Source organism: Urocampus carinirostris, chromosome 3, assembly GCF_059441175.1.
Source record: "Urocampus carinirostris isolate Australia breed hairy pipefish chromosome 3, RoL_Ucar_1.0, whole genome shotgun sequence".
In the NCBI taxonomy this organism is placed as follows: domain Eukaryota; kingdom Metazoa; phylum Chordata; class Actinopteri; order Syngnathiformes; family Syngnathidae; genus Urocampus; species Urocampus carinirostris.
In genome coordinates, this window is record NC_142351.1 from 57723828 (window position 1) to 57739174 (window position 15347).

Sequence of the window (15347 nt, forward strand, 5' to 3'; positions counted from 1 at the left end):
ATTTTGGGTCGTCCAAAACCAAAGACAAGATTTGAGAGTTGCTTTATATCAAGTCGTTTTGATGAAATTGGTCTTATTTCCCATTTTAAAAGACCCATTTTTTGTAGTTGCATGTAAAATGTCAGCTTTTGTGTGTGGGGTGGGGGGTAAATCAAATGACAACCCAGTTTTTAAGTTTTTTTGAGGAAAGAAAATTAATTGGGAACAAAAAGACAGTTTTTATGGATACAAGCAAAATGACATCAATTTGTGAGGTCTAAAATAAACTACAGTTTGTTACAAATAATCAATTTGAGGCTAGCTTTTAAAACAAAAAAACGTTTTGTGGGCTTTTTTTTTATTGCAAAGCCACTTCATTTGCTTTCGAGTTTGCTTTATATAAACCTGGAGTCACAAAATCACGACCCGGAAGCAAATTGCATCCCCCAGTATGATAGTTTGAGACCAAAGCCTTGATATGAAAGTTAAATGGAAAGTATTACTTTCCTGTTCTATTTTCCCACTCGATATAGCTGTATTCTGTCGTGCCACCGAAAACGGGTGCTAAAGAACAATAGAAGAGGACAAACTACGCAGACTCAAAGTGACTGAAATGCACCCCATTACTTTTGGAAGGAGAAATGAGAATAGAAGGGATTAAAAGAGAAAAATGGGGAAAAAGGAAATAAGACAAAAGTAAACGGAGAAATGAAATTATTAAAAAGAAAAAACAAACAAAACAAAAAAATGAAAACTGCATTACTTTTCCCTTGCATCACTCGTTTATTGATTGGAAGAAAAGGGATGCCTTTTTGCTCACTTTCAGTCTCTGTAGTCAACAATCTTCCTTGGACTTATTTTCTGTTGCATTACAGCAAAATCTAGTGAAAAAATATAAAACACTGTCCCTTTAAGAACAGCAGAATGATTTTATCACTGCTGTTTTCGTGGAAAATCCCTTTTGGCCCAACCACTCCCTGATCTAAAATTAAAATATTTTTTTTAGGGATATTAGAAAACTGACACCATTTGGGGGGGTTGCAGGGGTTAAATGAAAATACATTTTGGTGGGTTAGTTTGGATAAACAACCCAGTTTTAAGGGTTATTTTGTTATATTGAGCTATCTGATTCATCCACTTTTTTGAGATTTTGTTCCAAAAAAATATTTTGTGGAGAATGAGAAAATAAGGACGGGGGGTTGTAAAAAAGGCAAGCCAACTGTTGTGGGTTGGTTGGTATCGAAACTCAGTGTTTGGGAGGGTTGTTTCAAACATTATTAGAACAATTTTGGAGGTGAGGGGGGCGGTTTGCCTAGTTAGTGGAAAACAATCCATAAATAAAGGTCAATTTGACCCAAATACTAAATCAATTCACTACTTTTCTACTATTAGAATGCAGAACATGTTGCAGGAGCACGCTCGGCCCTTTGGTCAAGGTTTCGTGGTTGGGTCAACCGGTGCTGGGAAAACGGCTGAATGAGAGTCACCTGTCACTCACCTTCACACCCAGCTGTCTCAACAAACACTCACAAACACATCTTGAATTTATCATAAGGAATGGCATCCACGCGGATGCACCCAGAACACCCCCAAGCAGCTGAAGGCACGGGCAGAGTCCCGGACCGGCCGGCACCGACGGGAGCTTCTGAGATTTAACTGCGTGTCCAGCTGCTCTCGTGTCATACGCGCTAGCGCTGTTGACAGGCCACAGCTCCTCTTAAATCTCAGTCCCCGAATCAAAAAAAAAGGCACTCTCGGATTTGTGCTGGGAGAGGGAAAGCCCTGGAGGCGGAAAAGGGAATGCGGCTGCATCTAGTGGGCCTGGTTGGCGCAGGTGGAGGCGTTGTGTTTTTGCAGCAGGGACATCCGGCTGAATGTGCGCGAGCAGGAACTGCATTGGTACTTCTTGATTTCGGAGTGCGTCTGCAGGTGCGCCCGAAGGTTGGAGCGGTCGGCAAAGGCCCGGTTGCAGTGTGTGCAGGCGAACGGGCGCTCTCCTACAGAGAAAAATGGGAAAGTTTTAGATTTGACGGGCAAAAAGTTGGCCGTCCACCAAGACCATTTTCATCATATGCAAATTGTTTAGTGAGGTGGTAATACTGGTTCATTGTGCATTGTGTTCTGCATTCTGATTTCCTAAATACAGGAAGATGCTCTCCATCTCCAACAAAGTTGGACCTCTACACCCACTAAACCTGCCCAGGAGCCACATGAGAGTCTTTGGCGCTTCCTAGCGCCTTTTTAAAAATGTTTGATTTCTGTAGGACAGAACCGGAAGGGAAATACAGTTTTCAAAAACAGGCACATGATGGCGGCAAGGTATATAAAAAGAGAAATGGATCAGGTCTTTAAGTCGAAGTTATGGAATTAGACAGCATTATCCATTCACTGCTTATTCTCAGGGTCGCGAGGGTGCTGGAGCCCATCCCAGCTATCTTCGGGCAGTGGGGAGGGGACACTCTGAACTGGTTACCAGCCAGTCGCAGGGCACACAGAAACAGACAACTCACTCGCTCATTCACACCTAAGGATGATTTGGACCAGCCAATTGACATGACATGATGTTTTTGGAGACCGGAGTGCCCGGAGGAAACCCACGCAGGATCGGGGAAATCATGCCAACTCCACACTGGGAGGCTGCAGTAGCTAGACGTGAACCCTGAACCTCTGCACTGTGGTGCTGTGCGCAAACCACCCAGCTGTCGTGCCGCCCGACAGCAATATTCATTTTTAAATTATAATATGACACTAGAGGAGTAACTTTGTTTTAAGAAAAAAAAATACAAATAAGTACTTTTATTTATTTAATAGTTGAGCCTGCTAATTTGGTTTGTTCTTGAGTAATAAATTAAGGTTTCTTCTTTGCAGATCTTCACGTTTCGCGGGGCGTTCTGAGATAACTGAAAGATTACTGTAATCGTAAATAAAGTACCATCCATTCAGAACGACGGGGCGCACCGGATTGTAAAAACCTCACTGAATTTTAAGCCAAAGGCTAGAACAGCCATACAAATGAACCAATTCAAATGCATCTTACATTTTAAGCCTGGCACTAACCGCGTGGGGAATTTGCCGTCTGTGCAATGGTGCCATGACGCCTTTTTCAGCTGCATCCTTCTCAGTTCTGCTCTGAGTTGATTTCGTCACATATTTTGGATCATGTGACTATTAAAGATGCCGATTACAAGGATGAGCACGTATTAACTACTGTGCCAAAAGGAAACAAAAATGAGGGCTGCGTCGCGAAAAATGTAAGCTCTATATTTCGAGACGACCATACTGTGGAGAATAGTGCCAGAGTTCAAAAATGACTTTTGTGGCGGGGTCATTGTTGGTTGCCATGTTAATAAACTAAATTGCATTTGCTTGTTATCATTCCTTAAAGATTAAAGGAAACATCAGCGACCTGACATTGATGCTTATTGTATGGAAAAAGATTTGTAGCGTTTTTGATTGATAATTTACACTGCTCTTCAGTTTGGATGCATCAAGTGATACATTTTAGAGTAGCATGAAAATGTTGAAAGTAAAAGGCCTTCCATAAATACAGACCGAGCGCCAACCTAAACCACAAGCAATGATGATGCAAGCCGCAAGACGGCTTAAAAATCAAATTCCGTACAGCTCCTTTAACTTTTTAATTTAAAAAATGAAAAACGGTCCTTAAATTAAGCGGGAAAAAAAAATTCAATTTAACTTAAAAGGAACAGTGCGATTTATTTGACCACTAAAAGTGCTAAAAAGTACTATTGTAATGAGACTCAAAATGACCAAAAGGCATTTTTTTGCCCGGTCTTTTGCAAGATTTTTGGATAATGAATGCTATTCAGTTACACTGCATTAGAGGTCAAGTTATAAATATCTTTCTCGTTTGATTAATTATTTAAATGGGATATTGTTTTTACTATTTGACCCCCTATATATCAATGTATTTTGTAGTACAAATAAAAACAATTTTTTCAAAGACCGATTTATCATCAGATACGCCAAAGAGTTGGTTCCTTTGTTGCGCCTTTTTGGTTTTATTTACGTCTTATTAAATCCAAGACCGGTGTATGTTGTTGGGCCCCTCTGCTGAATAAGGGTTGCATGGCACAGCAATTCACTCCTTGTTGTGCTGTGGGCTCAATGTTCAGTGTCAGGTTAGGAAGAGCAAAGGGGAGGGAATGTGAGTGTGTTCTTGACATCAGCCACCTCCCACTATGGGGATATGGCTTCAGTATATAGATAGGAAAGTAGATATAAGACAAAAGAAAGGGGAAAAAAACAGTCACATCTTTTATTTATTTCTGTGCCTGCGGAGGTCACGTTAACCGACAAATTTCAATCATTGGACCTAGCAATTTTAAAGTAACCCTCCCAATTCTGGGGATATTTTTTCTAAAAAATTGTAGGTGTCTTGTTGCTCAAGAGATGTGGTTGCATTTAATGTTTTTGCGATATATATTTATATTACATACATTTAGCTTATCATATCAAAAATTGCGCTTTTTGCATGGTTAAAAACGGCAATACAGTTTCCTTAACTTGAGTGTGTCTGACCTGTGTGTGTGCGGATGTGTCCTCTTAGCAGCCATGGCCTGGAGAAGGCCTTGCCACAGGTAGGGCACACGCATGGCAAGGTGTGAGAGCGGATGTGCATCTTCAGGGCGCCCAGGCTGCTGTACTCCTTGGGGCAATGTTTGCAGTGGAATGCGGGCCGAGAAGCCTCGACGGGCAGCGGCGAGGGGGAGTGAAGGTGCGACGTCTGGTGGCGGGAAAGCGCCGACAGGCAAGTGTAGCTCTGGCTGCAGTACATGCAGTGGTAGGCAGAGCGGGCCACGTCCGGGCTAGGGGGGTCTGAAGAACGGCCGTTGTCCTCGTCTTCATCCCCGCTGCTGCTGAACGGGGAGCCGCTGAGGTCCAGGGGTCCGAGCGGTGACGGGGGGAGGGACGACAGGTCTGTCGGGGACCTCGGGGCCGAACGGGCAGGCGCGAACGGAACGGACGGGTAGCAGCTGAGGGCGAAGCTGTGGTGCTGGGTCGGGAGGTCTGCCCGGCGGAAACTTTCCGATACGATAGCTGTCAGAAAGAAATCAGAAAGGGTTTCATATTTATTGAAAGATCAAATAGTAAATAGCTCATGTCAACCTTTCGACATTAAAAAGCAGTCAATATCAGCGCGCATTCTATTTTTACACATGAGACATTATCAGTCTTTAGAATATTAGAAGAAAACGTGGTTGTTTAAAACCAGAAGTGACAAACTCTTACCAAACTGGAAATCTAATTTGCTTGTCGGAGCGGTTTATTCATGCACAAATACATAGTCTCACTCGCATTTGACCCAAATCTGACTCTTCAGTTCCACATCAAGACTATTACTTGAACAGTTTTTTTAGTCCATTTCCATCCATCATCTGCACCGCTTATCCTCAGTAGGGTCGCGGGGGTGCTGGAGTCATCCCAGCTGTCTTCGGGCAGGGGACACCCTGAACTGGTTGCCACCCAGGGACATATAACTCTGCTCATTCACACCTAGGGACAATTTGGACCAACCAATTAACCTGAAAGGCATGTTTTGGGGAATGTGGGAGGAAACCAGAGTGCCCGGAGGAAACCCACGCAAGCACGGGGAGAACATGGAAACTCCACACAAGAGGTTTGATCTCATGACCTCAGAACTGTGCCGCACACGTGCTAACCACTGCGCCGCCGTGCTACTAATCCATTTTCACAACATTGCAATAATTCACCCTATACTGTCCCAGTCTGATGCTAATCACGTGTTTGTCATCTCCCCTCCCCATTACTGTAACGTATTACTCCTTAGTCTCCTAGCATCAATTGCCTGCAGCTGGTACAAGATACTGGAGCGAGGCTTTTTACTAAGATGAGAAAGTTAGTTCACATTACCTCAATTTTGGTTGACCTGCAATGGCTCCATGTCAGTTTAAGATGTGATTTTATGGTTATGTTGGTGTTATACAAAAAGATGCATGGACTTTCCCCTTCATATCTTTCAGATTGGATTTTTAAGGAGAGAACAGCATTATAAAGGCGTGAAGCAAGTGTTGGCGAGAATAAAATAGTGGGGACGGAATATGATTTTTTACAAAAAGTATTCTTTCATATGGGCAACAAATGGGAGAAAGACTGCAAATACAATACATTCTACCTGTAACTAGTTGTAAATTGTAGAGGGCACACATGTCTTAGCTATGCTTACACTGAATCTTAAAAGAGACAGTCAGCATTATTTGACCACTAGATATCACTGTATTTTGTCACGCAACTGAAAACAAGTGCCGAGAAGCACAAGAAAGAATCAAAATTATGGAGACTCATAGTGACCAAACCATACCATTTTTTTCTTTTTTTGTGCGGATGTTAAGTGGGAAACGATTAGCTGCAAGGTGGTGGAAAATCAGATTAGCTACCTCTAGGATACATTTCTGGACCTATTTGTATTTTTAAAAAATGCATGTTTGTACAATTGTTCGTGTATTTTTGCTTATTATCCCATTTTTAATGAATTGCGCTTTTACCACTAGGAAGAGCTCTATGACACGCAATGTCCCTTTAAATCAGGGGTGTCGATCTCATTTTAACTCGGGGGCCACACAATAGATCAAACATTCTGTCGAGGGCCGGACTAGTAGATTAAAGAGAAAGAAAAAGAGAGAAAGAAATAAAAGAAATAGGGAGGGAAAAGGAAAGAGGGTGGGACAAAGAAAAAAAGAGAGAGAGAGGGAGAGAGAGCGTGAGAAACAAAATGGATAAAAAGTCGTGAGAGGGGGAAAAGAAAGGGAGAGTAAGAAAGAAATTCAAAGAGAAATAGAAAGACAGAAGGAGATAAAAGAGAAAACAAGCGCGAAGGGCAGGAAGAGAGAAAGAGAAAAGGAAAAAAAGGAAGTTAGAGCAAAAGAGGTTAAAAGACAAGAGAGAGAGAAAGAGACAAAGAGCAACAAAGGAAGAGAAAAAGTGACACAGAGAGTGAAAGAGACAAAGAGTGGGAGAAAAGGGGTGGAAAAGAGAGAGAGAAATAAATACAAGTACAGTGTCTTTGTTCGAGGTATCTGGCTTTGGCAACATCAAGTTGACATATTTCAACCTGCAGCTTGGTTTTCTCTTGCGCTTCTCTGAGTGTTGTCTCGCAGGCTGGATTCAATCCCTTAACGGGCCTGATCTGGCCCGCAGGCCGCCTGTTTGGCACCGTGCTTTAAATAGTAAATAGATTTGCATTCATCTTGTATAACACGAGCCTCACCTAGAGGGAGTTGACATATTTGTCTCCCACCTTGCTCCTACAGAGCCCCAAAAATGACAAAAACCTTGTGAGCGATGGGCAGAAACAGAAATTACAACTAAATTTGTGTGGTTTCGTCACTTTAAGCCACCATATTTTGTAATCTCCCTTTTTTTCAGCACAAAAATATAGCGACATCTAGTGGTCAAATAAGACATACCATCCCTTTAAAGGACAATGCAACAGTAAATAGTTGGAGAAAAAAATATATTTAACGAAAACATTCTGGGTAACATATGGGAAAATATAACAATTGCTGTAACCTGACTGTAGCATCAGGTTGCAATACCACAATTCACCACTAGATAGCAGACCTGGCTTTGCTGTGTTGGCACTGGATCCAAACAACAAAGTATTTTTTGATACTTTAGTTCACAGATGGGAAAAAGACTGAAAATACACTATATCCAAACTGTAGCAGCAGGTTGTACTAACACTATTCAACACTAGATGGCAGATATGGGATAGTGGTGCTTACATTGAATATTAAACTCCTGACTGAGTGAGTCTATTGTTTTGTTGCTTTGGGATGATAAAGACACGCGTAAGCACATCAATAACGTTTAGTTTTGGGGAGGGTTATTTTTTAGCGCACATTAAACCTCTCAAAAGAATTTGTTGCACTTATGTCGCTTCGGTGTACTCACTGGACGAGCATTTTGTTCTCACTTTAAAAAAAAACTTAATCGGAAAAATCTGCTTTTCGAAGCAAAATATTTCCTTCGTTATTATTTTATTTTACGATTTCGTCGTTAATTAAGATCAATATTTTCAAATGTACCGGAGGCTAGATCATTCCGCTGAGTACGGCCATAATTTCTATTCCAGAAATTGAAGTATCATTTTCGAAATTTGTCCAGAAGTGAATCTTAAGAAAATTATTCATCATCTAATAAAGAAACATACAAATATCTTCAAATTAACAAGAAAAAACAGATAAAGATAAGCTGGGAATCAATTAAAAATATAGAGCGGATGACTGAAAAACACTTTCTTTTCTTTTTTACAAAATCTGCCATTTTTTTACATTTTAACATTAGAATGTAAACAAGATAAAACATGTTGAATAGAATAGAATAGAATATACCTTTATTGTCATTGTTACAAATGGGCTAACATATTGTGACAACGAAATTGGGCATGACACTCCAGTTTTACACATTCATAGTGAGGTATGAGCAAGAAGATAAAGGAACAGAGAAGATAATGTTATAAGACAAGAGGGGTAAGGCTATAGTTATAATTTACATGGTATTTACACAAGAAATGTCGGCATGTGGGATGTTACATACAGGGTTGTCGTGATAACGTTGGTATCGTAACGGTTGTGCAATATTGCATTTGGTGCAAAGTCATCATAGTGCAAAAATAGTCAGCATGAAACAGGAAATGGTCAGACATTGTGCAATTTGAGCATTAAACGTAGTGCAGTCGACATGTGCAAGAACAAGATGAGTAACATTATATTCGTATGAGGTAGTGTTGGCACGAGTTTTCAGGTTTTTTTTTTTGTTTTGTTTTTTTGTGCGGTGTCTGTTTGAGCAGTGAACAAACATAGTGCAGACAGCATGTACGTGAGTACCATTTTACATACGTGTGAGGTAGTTTTTTTGCAACAGTTTTCAGTTTTTGTCCGGTGTCTGTTTAGGGTGGTAATGGCTGTGGGGAAGAAACCAATTTGTACATGACCAGAACCCTTTTATAGGTGCAATGTGGCCCCTGACTAAAATGCAAAAACTTGTGGCCCCCTTCCCGCATTTGAGTTGCACAGTTGATGCCCATACCACCTTTCAAAAGACCCTCGTGGAACTTCGACCCAAAAACACGCCAAACTCGTTTCAGATTTTGCGGCTTTTCACGGATAGAAGTTCAACCTACCACTTTGGCTGTCCAGTGGGCTCTCTCTGTAGCATGCTGGTTTCTTGCTGGAAAAATACTTCTTGACGAGGAACGATCGAGGCATCGTGGACTCGAGTAGGACTTCCCGCGGAAGTGTCTTACTCACTTGGACAAGTTTTTGGGGTCAAGAAAAACAAAACCAACCCACGCACGGCACGGCACGCAGACTCACGCAACATCCGACAAGGCTCCTGAAGTGCACCAAGAAGAAATGAATGCAGCCTCGTCGTCTCCTCATATAGTGACCAGCAGCAATGGGAAGGAAGCGTTTGGGTGGGTGGGCGCGTCCACGATCGCCCACGCCCGCCTGCCTGAGGCGTGTCCAGGCGCCATCGGCGGCTCGATTCCCCGCAGGTGACCGAGTGACCGGTGTGTGTGCGCGTGCAAGCGTGCACAGCGCTGCAAATCTAATTGTGCATTTCACGCCCTTAATGGCTCCATCGTAGGAGCGGTCGGGCGTGAAGAAAGGCAACAATGGAGCATTCAAAATGAATCTAAATTCAAATAAATTGCAAAACTATGTTAAAAAATGTTTGCCCTCTAAAACGTTTCTTTAAACCTAATTTTCGTGTTTCCCGCAGGTACTGTAAATAATTGCACAAATCCGTCATCGGGTCCTCAGGAAAACGACAAAATAAACAATATAGTTATTTAATGAATTGTTCCCCCAGTAGCTTTTATTTTTGTTTATTTTAAGTAATGTGTTATAGATCAACACCATATATATATATTATTGTACAAAACTGTTAAAATATATAGCATGAGCGTAACTAACCCATTGAGCACCCCCAAATTAAACCCAAGCACCCCCAAAATTATAGCATTCTTGTGTTGAAATGAATGCATCATTTTCTAACATGCCTCTCCTTCTGTATGTGTGTGCGTGTACTCCAGGGGCGATTTTAGGTTCAGAGCGTTAGGGGTACTGAGCACATAGATTGGGGATGAGCAAACTAATATCTAAACTAATATATAATGAATATAGTATATATAATAGTAAATAGGACACCAGTAATAAGGTTTATTTTGTACCAACTTTGCCCAAACTGTCCCTTTGTGTGTATACAACAAATATACTACAAGGATACCACAGAATTACTACAAAACTAAAAATCAAATTTAGTGCTTAAAAACAGTGTCCAACATATTATTTTGTCCTAATTCTGATGAGAAAAAAACATTATATAAATACGACAAAAACATACTATGATTCAAAAACTTTACAGAAATATTACAAAAGAAATACTGTACTACAAAAATACAACAACAGTATTATTGAAAACATACTTAGGAAATACTACAAAGGTATTCGTATAGAAATACTCCAGAATACTTTTACAGAAATCCTAAAAAAATAACACTACAGTAACACTACTGGACTGTCTCAGAAAATTAGAATATTGTGATAAAGTTCTTTATTTTCTGTAATGCAATTAAAAAAACAAAAATGTCATACATTCTGGATTCATTACACATCAACTGAACTATTTCAAGCCTTTTATTATTTTAATATTGCTGAATTTGGCTTACAGCTTAAGAAAACTCAAAAATCCTATCTCAAAATATTAGAATATCATGAAAAAGTATACAAGTAGGCTATTCAACTAATCACCTGAATCATTTAATTAACTCGAAACACCTTGCGAGGGTTTCCTGAGCCTTAAAAACACTCAGCTTGGTTCAGTAAACTAAATCACTGCTGATCTGACTGCTGTCCAGAGGACCATCATTGATACCCTCCATCAGGAGGGTAAGACACAAAAAGAAATTTCTCAAAGAGCAGGCTGTTCACAGAGTGCAGTTTCAAAGCATATCCACAAAAAGTCTGTTGGAAGGGAAAAATGTGGCCGGAAACGCTGCACAACCAAGAGAGATGACCGCAGCCTTAACAAAATTGTGAAGAAGAGCCGCTTCCAGAATTTGAGGGAGCTTCAAAGACAGTGGGCTGAAGCTGGAGTCCAGGTATCAAAAGCCACAGTTCACAGACGTGTCCGGGAAATGGGCTACAATAGCCGTATTCCCATGGTCAAGCCACTTCTGAACTCAAGACAACGGAAGAAGCGTCTGACTTGGGCTATGGAGAAGAAGCACTGGACAGTTGCATAGGTGTCCAAAGTCCTCTTTTCAGACGAAAGCAAGTTTTGCATTTCATTTGGAAGTCAAGGCGCCAAAGTCTGGAGAAAGGCTGGAGAGGAGCAAAATCCAAGTTGCTTGAAATCCAGTGTGAAGTTCCCACAGTCAGCAATGGTTTGGGGAGCCATGTCAGCTGCTGGTGTTGGTCCACTGTGTTTCATCAAGTCCAGAGTAAATGCAACTGTGTACCAAGAGATTTTAGAGCACTACATGCTTCCATCTGCTGAAAAGCCCTATGGAGATGAGTATTTCATTTTCCAGCATGATCTGGCACCTGCCCACAGTGCCAAAACCACCAGTAACTGGTGCACTGACCATGGCATCACTGTCCTTGATTGGCCTGCTAATTCCCCTGACCTGAACCCCATTGAGAATTTGTGGGGTATAGTTACGAAGAAGATGAAAGACACCAGACCTACAAATGCAAATGAGCTGAAGGCCTCTATCGAAGCATCCTGGGCATCAATAACACCTCAGCAATACCACAGGCTGATTGCCTCCATGCCACGCCGGATTGATGCAGTAATCCGTGCAAAAGGATTCCCAACCAAGTACTGAGTGCATCAATGGACATTTTCAAATGTTTGATTTAGTTTTGCTGTTATAAAATTATTTTTTTTACTTGGTCTGAGGAAGTATTCTAATATTTCGAGATAGGATTTTTGAGTTTTTTTCAGCTGTAAGCCAAAATCAGCAATATTCCAATAATAAAAGGCTTGAAATAGTTCAGTTGATGTGTAATGAATCCAGAATGTATGACATTTTTGTTTTTTTAATTGCATTACAGAAAATAAAGAACTTTATCACAATATTCTAATTTTCTGAGACAGTCCAGTATATTACAGAAATACAAATATTACGACAGAAATACTACAGATACATGACAAACATTAAACTATGGAAATACTACAACAATACTACTGTAGAAATACCTCAAAATACTATCAAAGGTACATTAGTACTTTAAAAGTCTTACAGAAATGCTACAAAAAAATTGACTAAAGAACACTTTAATAATACTACAAAAACAATTCAAGTAAGACTACTAAAATAACAAAGGAATACCAAAGATTCTACTACAGGAATACTACAAAATACAACTGCATAAATACTACAAAGAATACAACAAAAATAAAAATACAGTAAAAGGACAGCAATATTACAAAATGATGTCTACAGCAATACAACAAAAATACAACTACAGTAATACTACAGATATACGACAAAGATTCTACGATAGAAATACTACAAAAATTCTACTGCAGAAATACTAAAATACGGTGCTAGGAATCAAATAGACTCAACCATTTCAAGGCAGTGGAGTATTTCCGACGCTGCATTCACTTCTTTTTTTAAAAATCTAGAATTTTTAATGATATTGAAGCTTATTCTGAACTTTATTAAGGAAAATTGTTTTTAAAAAGCTATAATTTTTGGGGGTGCTTGGGTTGGATTTGGGGGTGCTTGAGTAACCCCCTAAAACGGGCTAGTTATACCAATTATGTTCCTTATTTAAAAAACTGGGCATGGTGTCCCAATAGTGTTTTTGCAAACAAATAAGTGCACTGCATTAAAGAGAGGATGACTGGGGACGTGTATTGTGAGATTTTGGGGAACAACCTCCTTTCCTCAGTCAGAGCATTGAAGATGGGTCGTGGCTGGATCTTCCAACACGACAATGACCTGAAGCATACATCCTGGAAAACCAAGGAGTGGCTCCGTAAGAAGCATGTCAAGGTTCTAGTATGGCCAAGCCAGTCTCCAGACCTGTACCCAATCGAAAATCTTTGGAGGGAGCTTAAATTCCGTGTTTTTCAGCAACAGCCCAGAAACCTGATTGATCTAGAGAAGATCTAACAGAAGGACAGGGCCAAGATACCCCCAGCAGTGTGTGCAACCTGGTGAGAGACTACAGGAAACATTTGACCTTTGTAATATCAAACAAAGGCTACTGTACCAAATATTAACATTAATTTTTTAGGTGTTCAAATACTTATTTGCAGCTGTATCACACAAATAAATTGGAAAAAAAATCATGCATTGTGATCTTTTTAGAATATCTCTCTCACAGTGGACTTGCACCTACGATGAAAATTTCAGACCCCTCCATGATTTCCAAGTGGGAGAAATAGCAAAATAGAAGGGTGTTTAAATACTTATTTTCTTCACTGTATCATATACCTTTACCGTTTTTTTTGTTGCTGCTGAATGTTATTGCACTTATTTGTATTGCACTATTGTTACTTTGCACTATTCTTTTCATTCACGAAAAATAAGCTGTTACTCTAGTCTATAAGCACTACGTTTTAACTATGATTTTCTGTTTGTTATCATGTTTCTTTTTTTAAATTGAAATCTTTATCACACGTTTACCCTGAATTGCCATGTCCAATCTTGTTGCATATGATGTTTCACAACGTTGTCTGTGACAATAAACACATTCAATTCAACTGCATTTTCTTGTTTAACTATATACAGTGTTTTTGTTTTCAAGCATATTTTTTACAATATAAAAACAAGTTCTTAATTCTCTAAAGGAGCTAAATTTAATATCAATAGTCTAGATCTTTTCTACATGCGTAAATCGGTAGGATGTCCTTTTTTGTGAGTATTTTAGAATGGCTTTTTCTAAACTTGTTGCTGCGGGCTAAAGCAACCATAATATTAAACACAGAAGCTCTGTTCTATTTCTTCTCATTCCCCGGTAGCTCACAGCATGGACCCAGCTGACAATTGAAAGGGGAAAAAAACTCCTATCATTATCCCAGCTCGAAATGTTGTGGCTGCAGGTGGCGTGAAATGTGACAATCCCTTGGGGGGAGAGGTGTCAGGGGTGTGTCCAGAGGAGAGGAAATACAGATCTCAACTGCAGAAAATTCAAGCGCAATGATTTTAGAACAATGCAAAACTTGCACCATGATTCATAGTATCGCTCTAAATACAGTGGTACCATTACTCACAAATTTATTTTGTTCTGGGAGTAGCTTTGTAACCTGAAACTTGTACGTAGCCCAAGCCCTGCAAAAGTATGATATATTTTTTTCAAAAAAATCATAAAAGAGCTTCAAAACATGAAACAAATACATGGTGTGTGTTTTCATACCTTTCTATTATCCTTTTGCTTTGTTTCGATATACATATATAAAAATATGTACACCTAAGGCCAATTTTGACCAGCGAATTAACCTGACATTCATGTGTTTAGAATGTGGGAGGAAACCTGTGCCTCGAAGAAACCCACACAAGCACAGGAGATGCAAACTCCACACAGGAAGGTTTGATCCCAAAACCTTACCACTGCGCTGCTGTGTTTCAGGGATTCTCTGTTGCTGTTTGACTTTAAATTTCTTGTGTGTTTGTTACGGGTTTGAAATTACCCCAGGTGCCACACACCAATATTGATTTAAAGTGGCCTAGGCCTCACCCACAGGGTTTCTATATAATAGAGAAATTGTGTGTTGAAATAAGGCTGTCTAACCATGCTTGTTGCTTCCATTCACTGATATTACGTATTTACAATAATCAATAACATGCATCTTCCATAGGCAAGTCAAATATCCAAATAAGGTTGCCATGAACAAATTATATATAACTTCTAAAGAAAACACTCAGCTTGCATACTGTCTTCATTTAGCTGTGAAATGGAAAAATAAATGTAACTAGCCTAAACCACTGGGTACTCAGCACCCCCAAAACTCTTAACCTTAACTCGCCCCTGCACTAGTATAAAACATTTCAAATGAATTATTTATCATTTCTATACATAATGTCACATTGATTCAAACAACAAAAATCTGTTTTACAGCTAAGGAGCCAGCTCTTTAGTGCGTCGAGCCAAAAGAGCCAGTTCTCTTAAAAGAGCCGGAATTCCCATCGCAGGGTTACTGCAGTTTAAAATTGAAGGCTGAGTTGGGGGCGGGTAAAGGGGGGTGTTGACGATGGGATGGGGGTGCCTGTGCACCTGTCTATGGGCGCCATTGTCGCGGCATGCCCAAAAGGTTGACACCTTGTAGACGCTCGTTGACGCCGACGCCACAAAGACTGATGG

General features: G+C 40.1%; 1 protein-coding gene across 1 annotated transcript; it reads right to left on the minus strand.

Moving 5' to 3' along the window:
* Positions 1 to 310: 310 nt before the first annotated feature.
* Positions 311 to 9440, minus strand: snai1b (snail family zinc finger 1b). The gene is made up of 3 exons (XM_088330089.1): positions 9146 to 9440; positions 4522 to 5040; positions 311 to 1976 (listed from the first exon to the last, which is right to left on the minus strand). Exons 1-3 carry the CDS (start codon positions 9228 to 9230, stop codon positions 1792 to 1794), a joined length of 789 nt encoding a protein of 262 aa, XP_088186215.1. The 5' UTR covers positions 9231 to 9440; the 3' UTR covers positions 311 to 1791.
* Between the last annotated feature and the right edge of the window lie 5907 nt (positions 9441 to 15347).

Coding starts and splice junctions, on each gene's coding strand:
- snai1b (XM_088330089.1), bottom strand. CDS start 9,230: ATGCCTCGATCGTTCCTCGTCAAGAAGTATTTTTCCAGCAAGAAACCA. Junction 5,041..9,145: donor CCCACTGGACAGCCAAAGTG/GTAGGTTGAACT, acceptor TCTTTCTGACAG/CTATCGTATCGGAAAGTTTC. Junction 1,977..4,521: donor ACACATCCGCACACACACAG/GTCAGACACACT, acceptor TTTTCTCTGTAG/GAGAGCGCCCGTTCGCCTGC.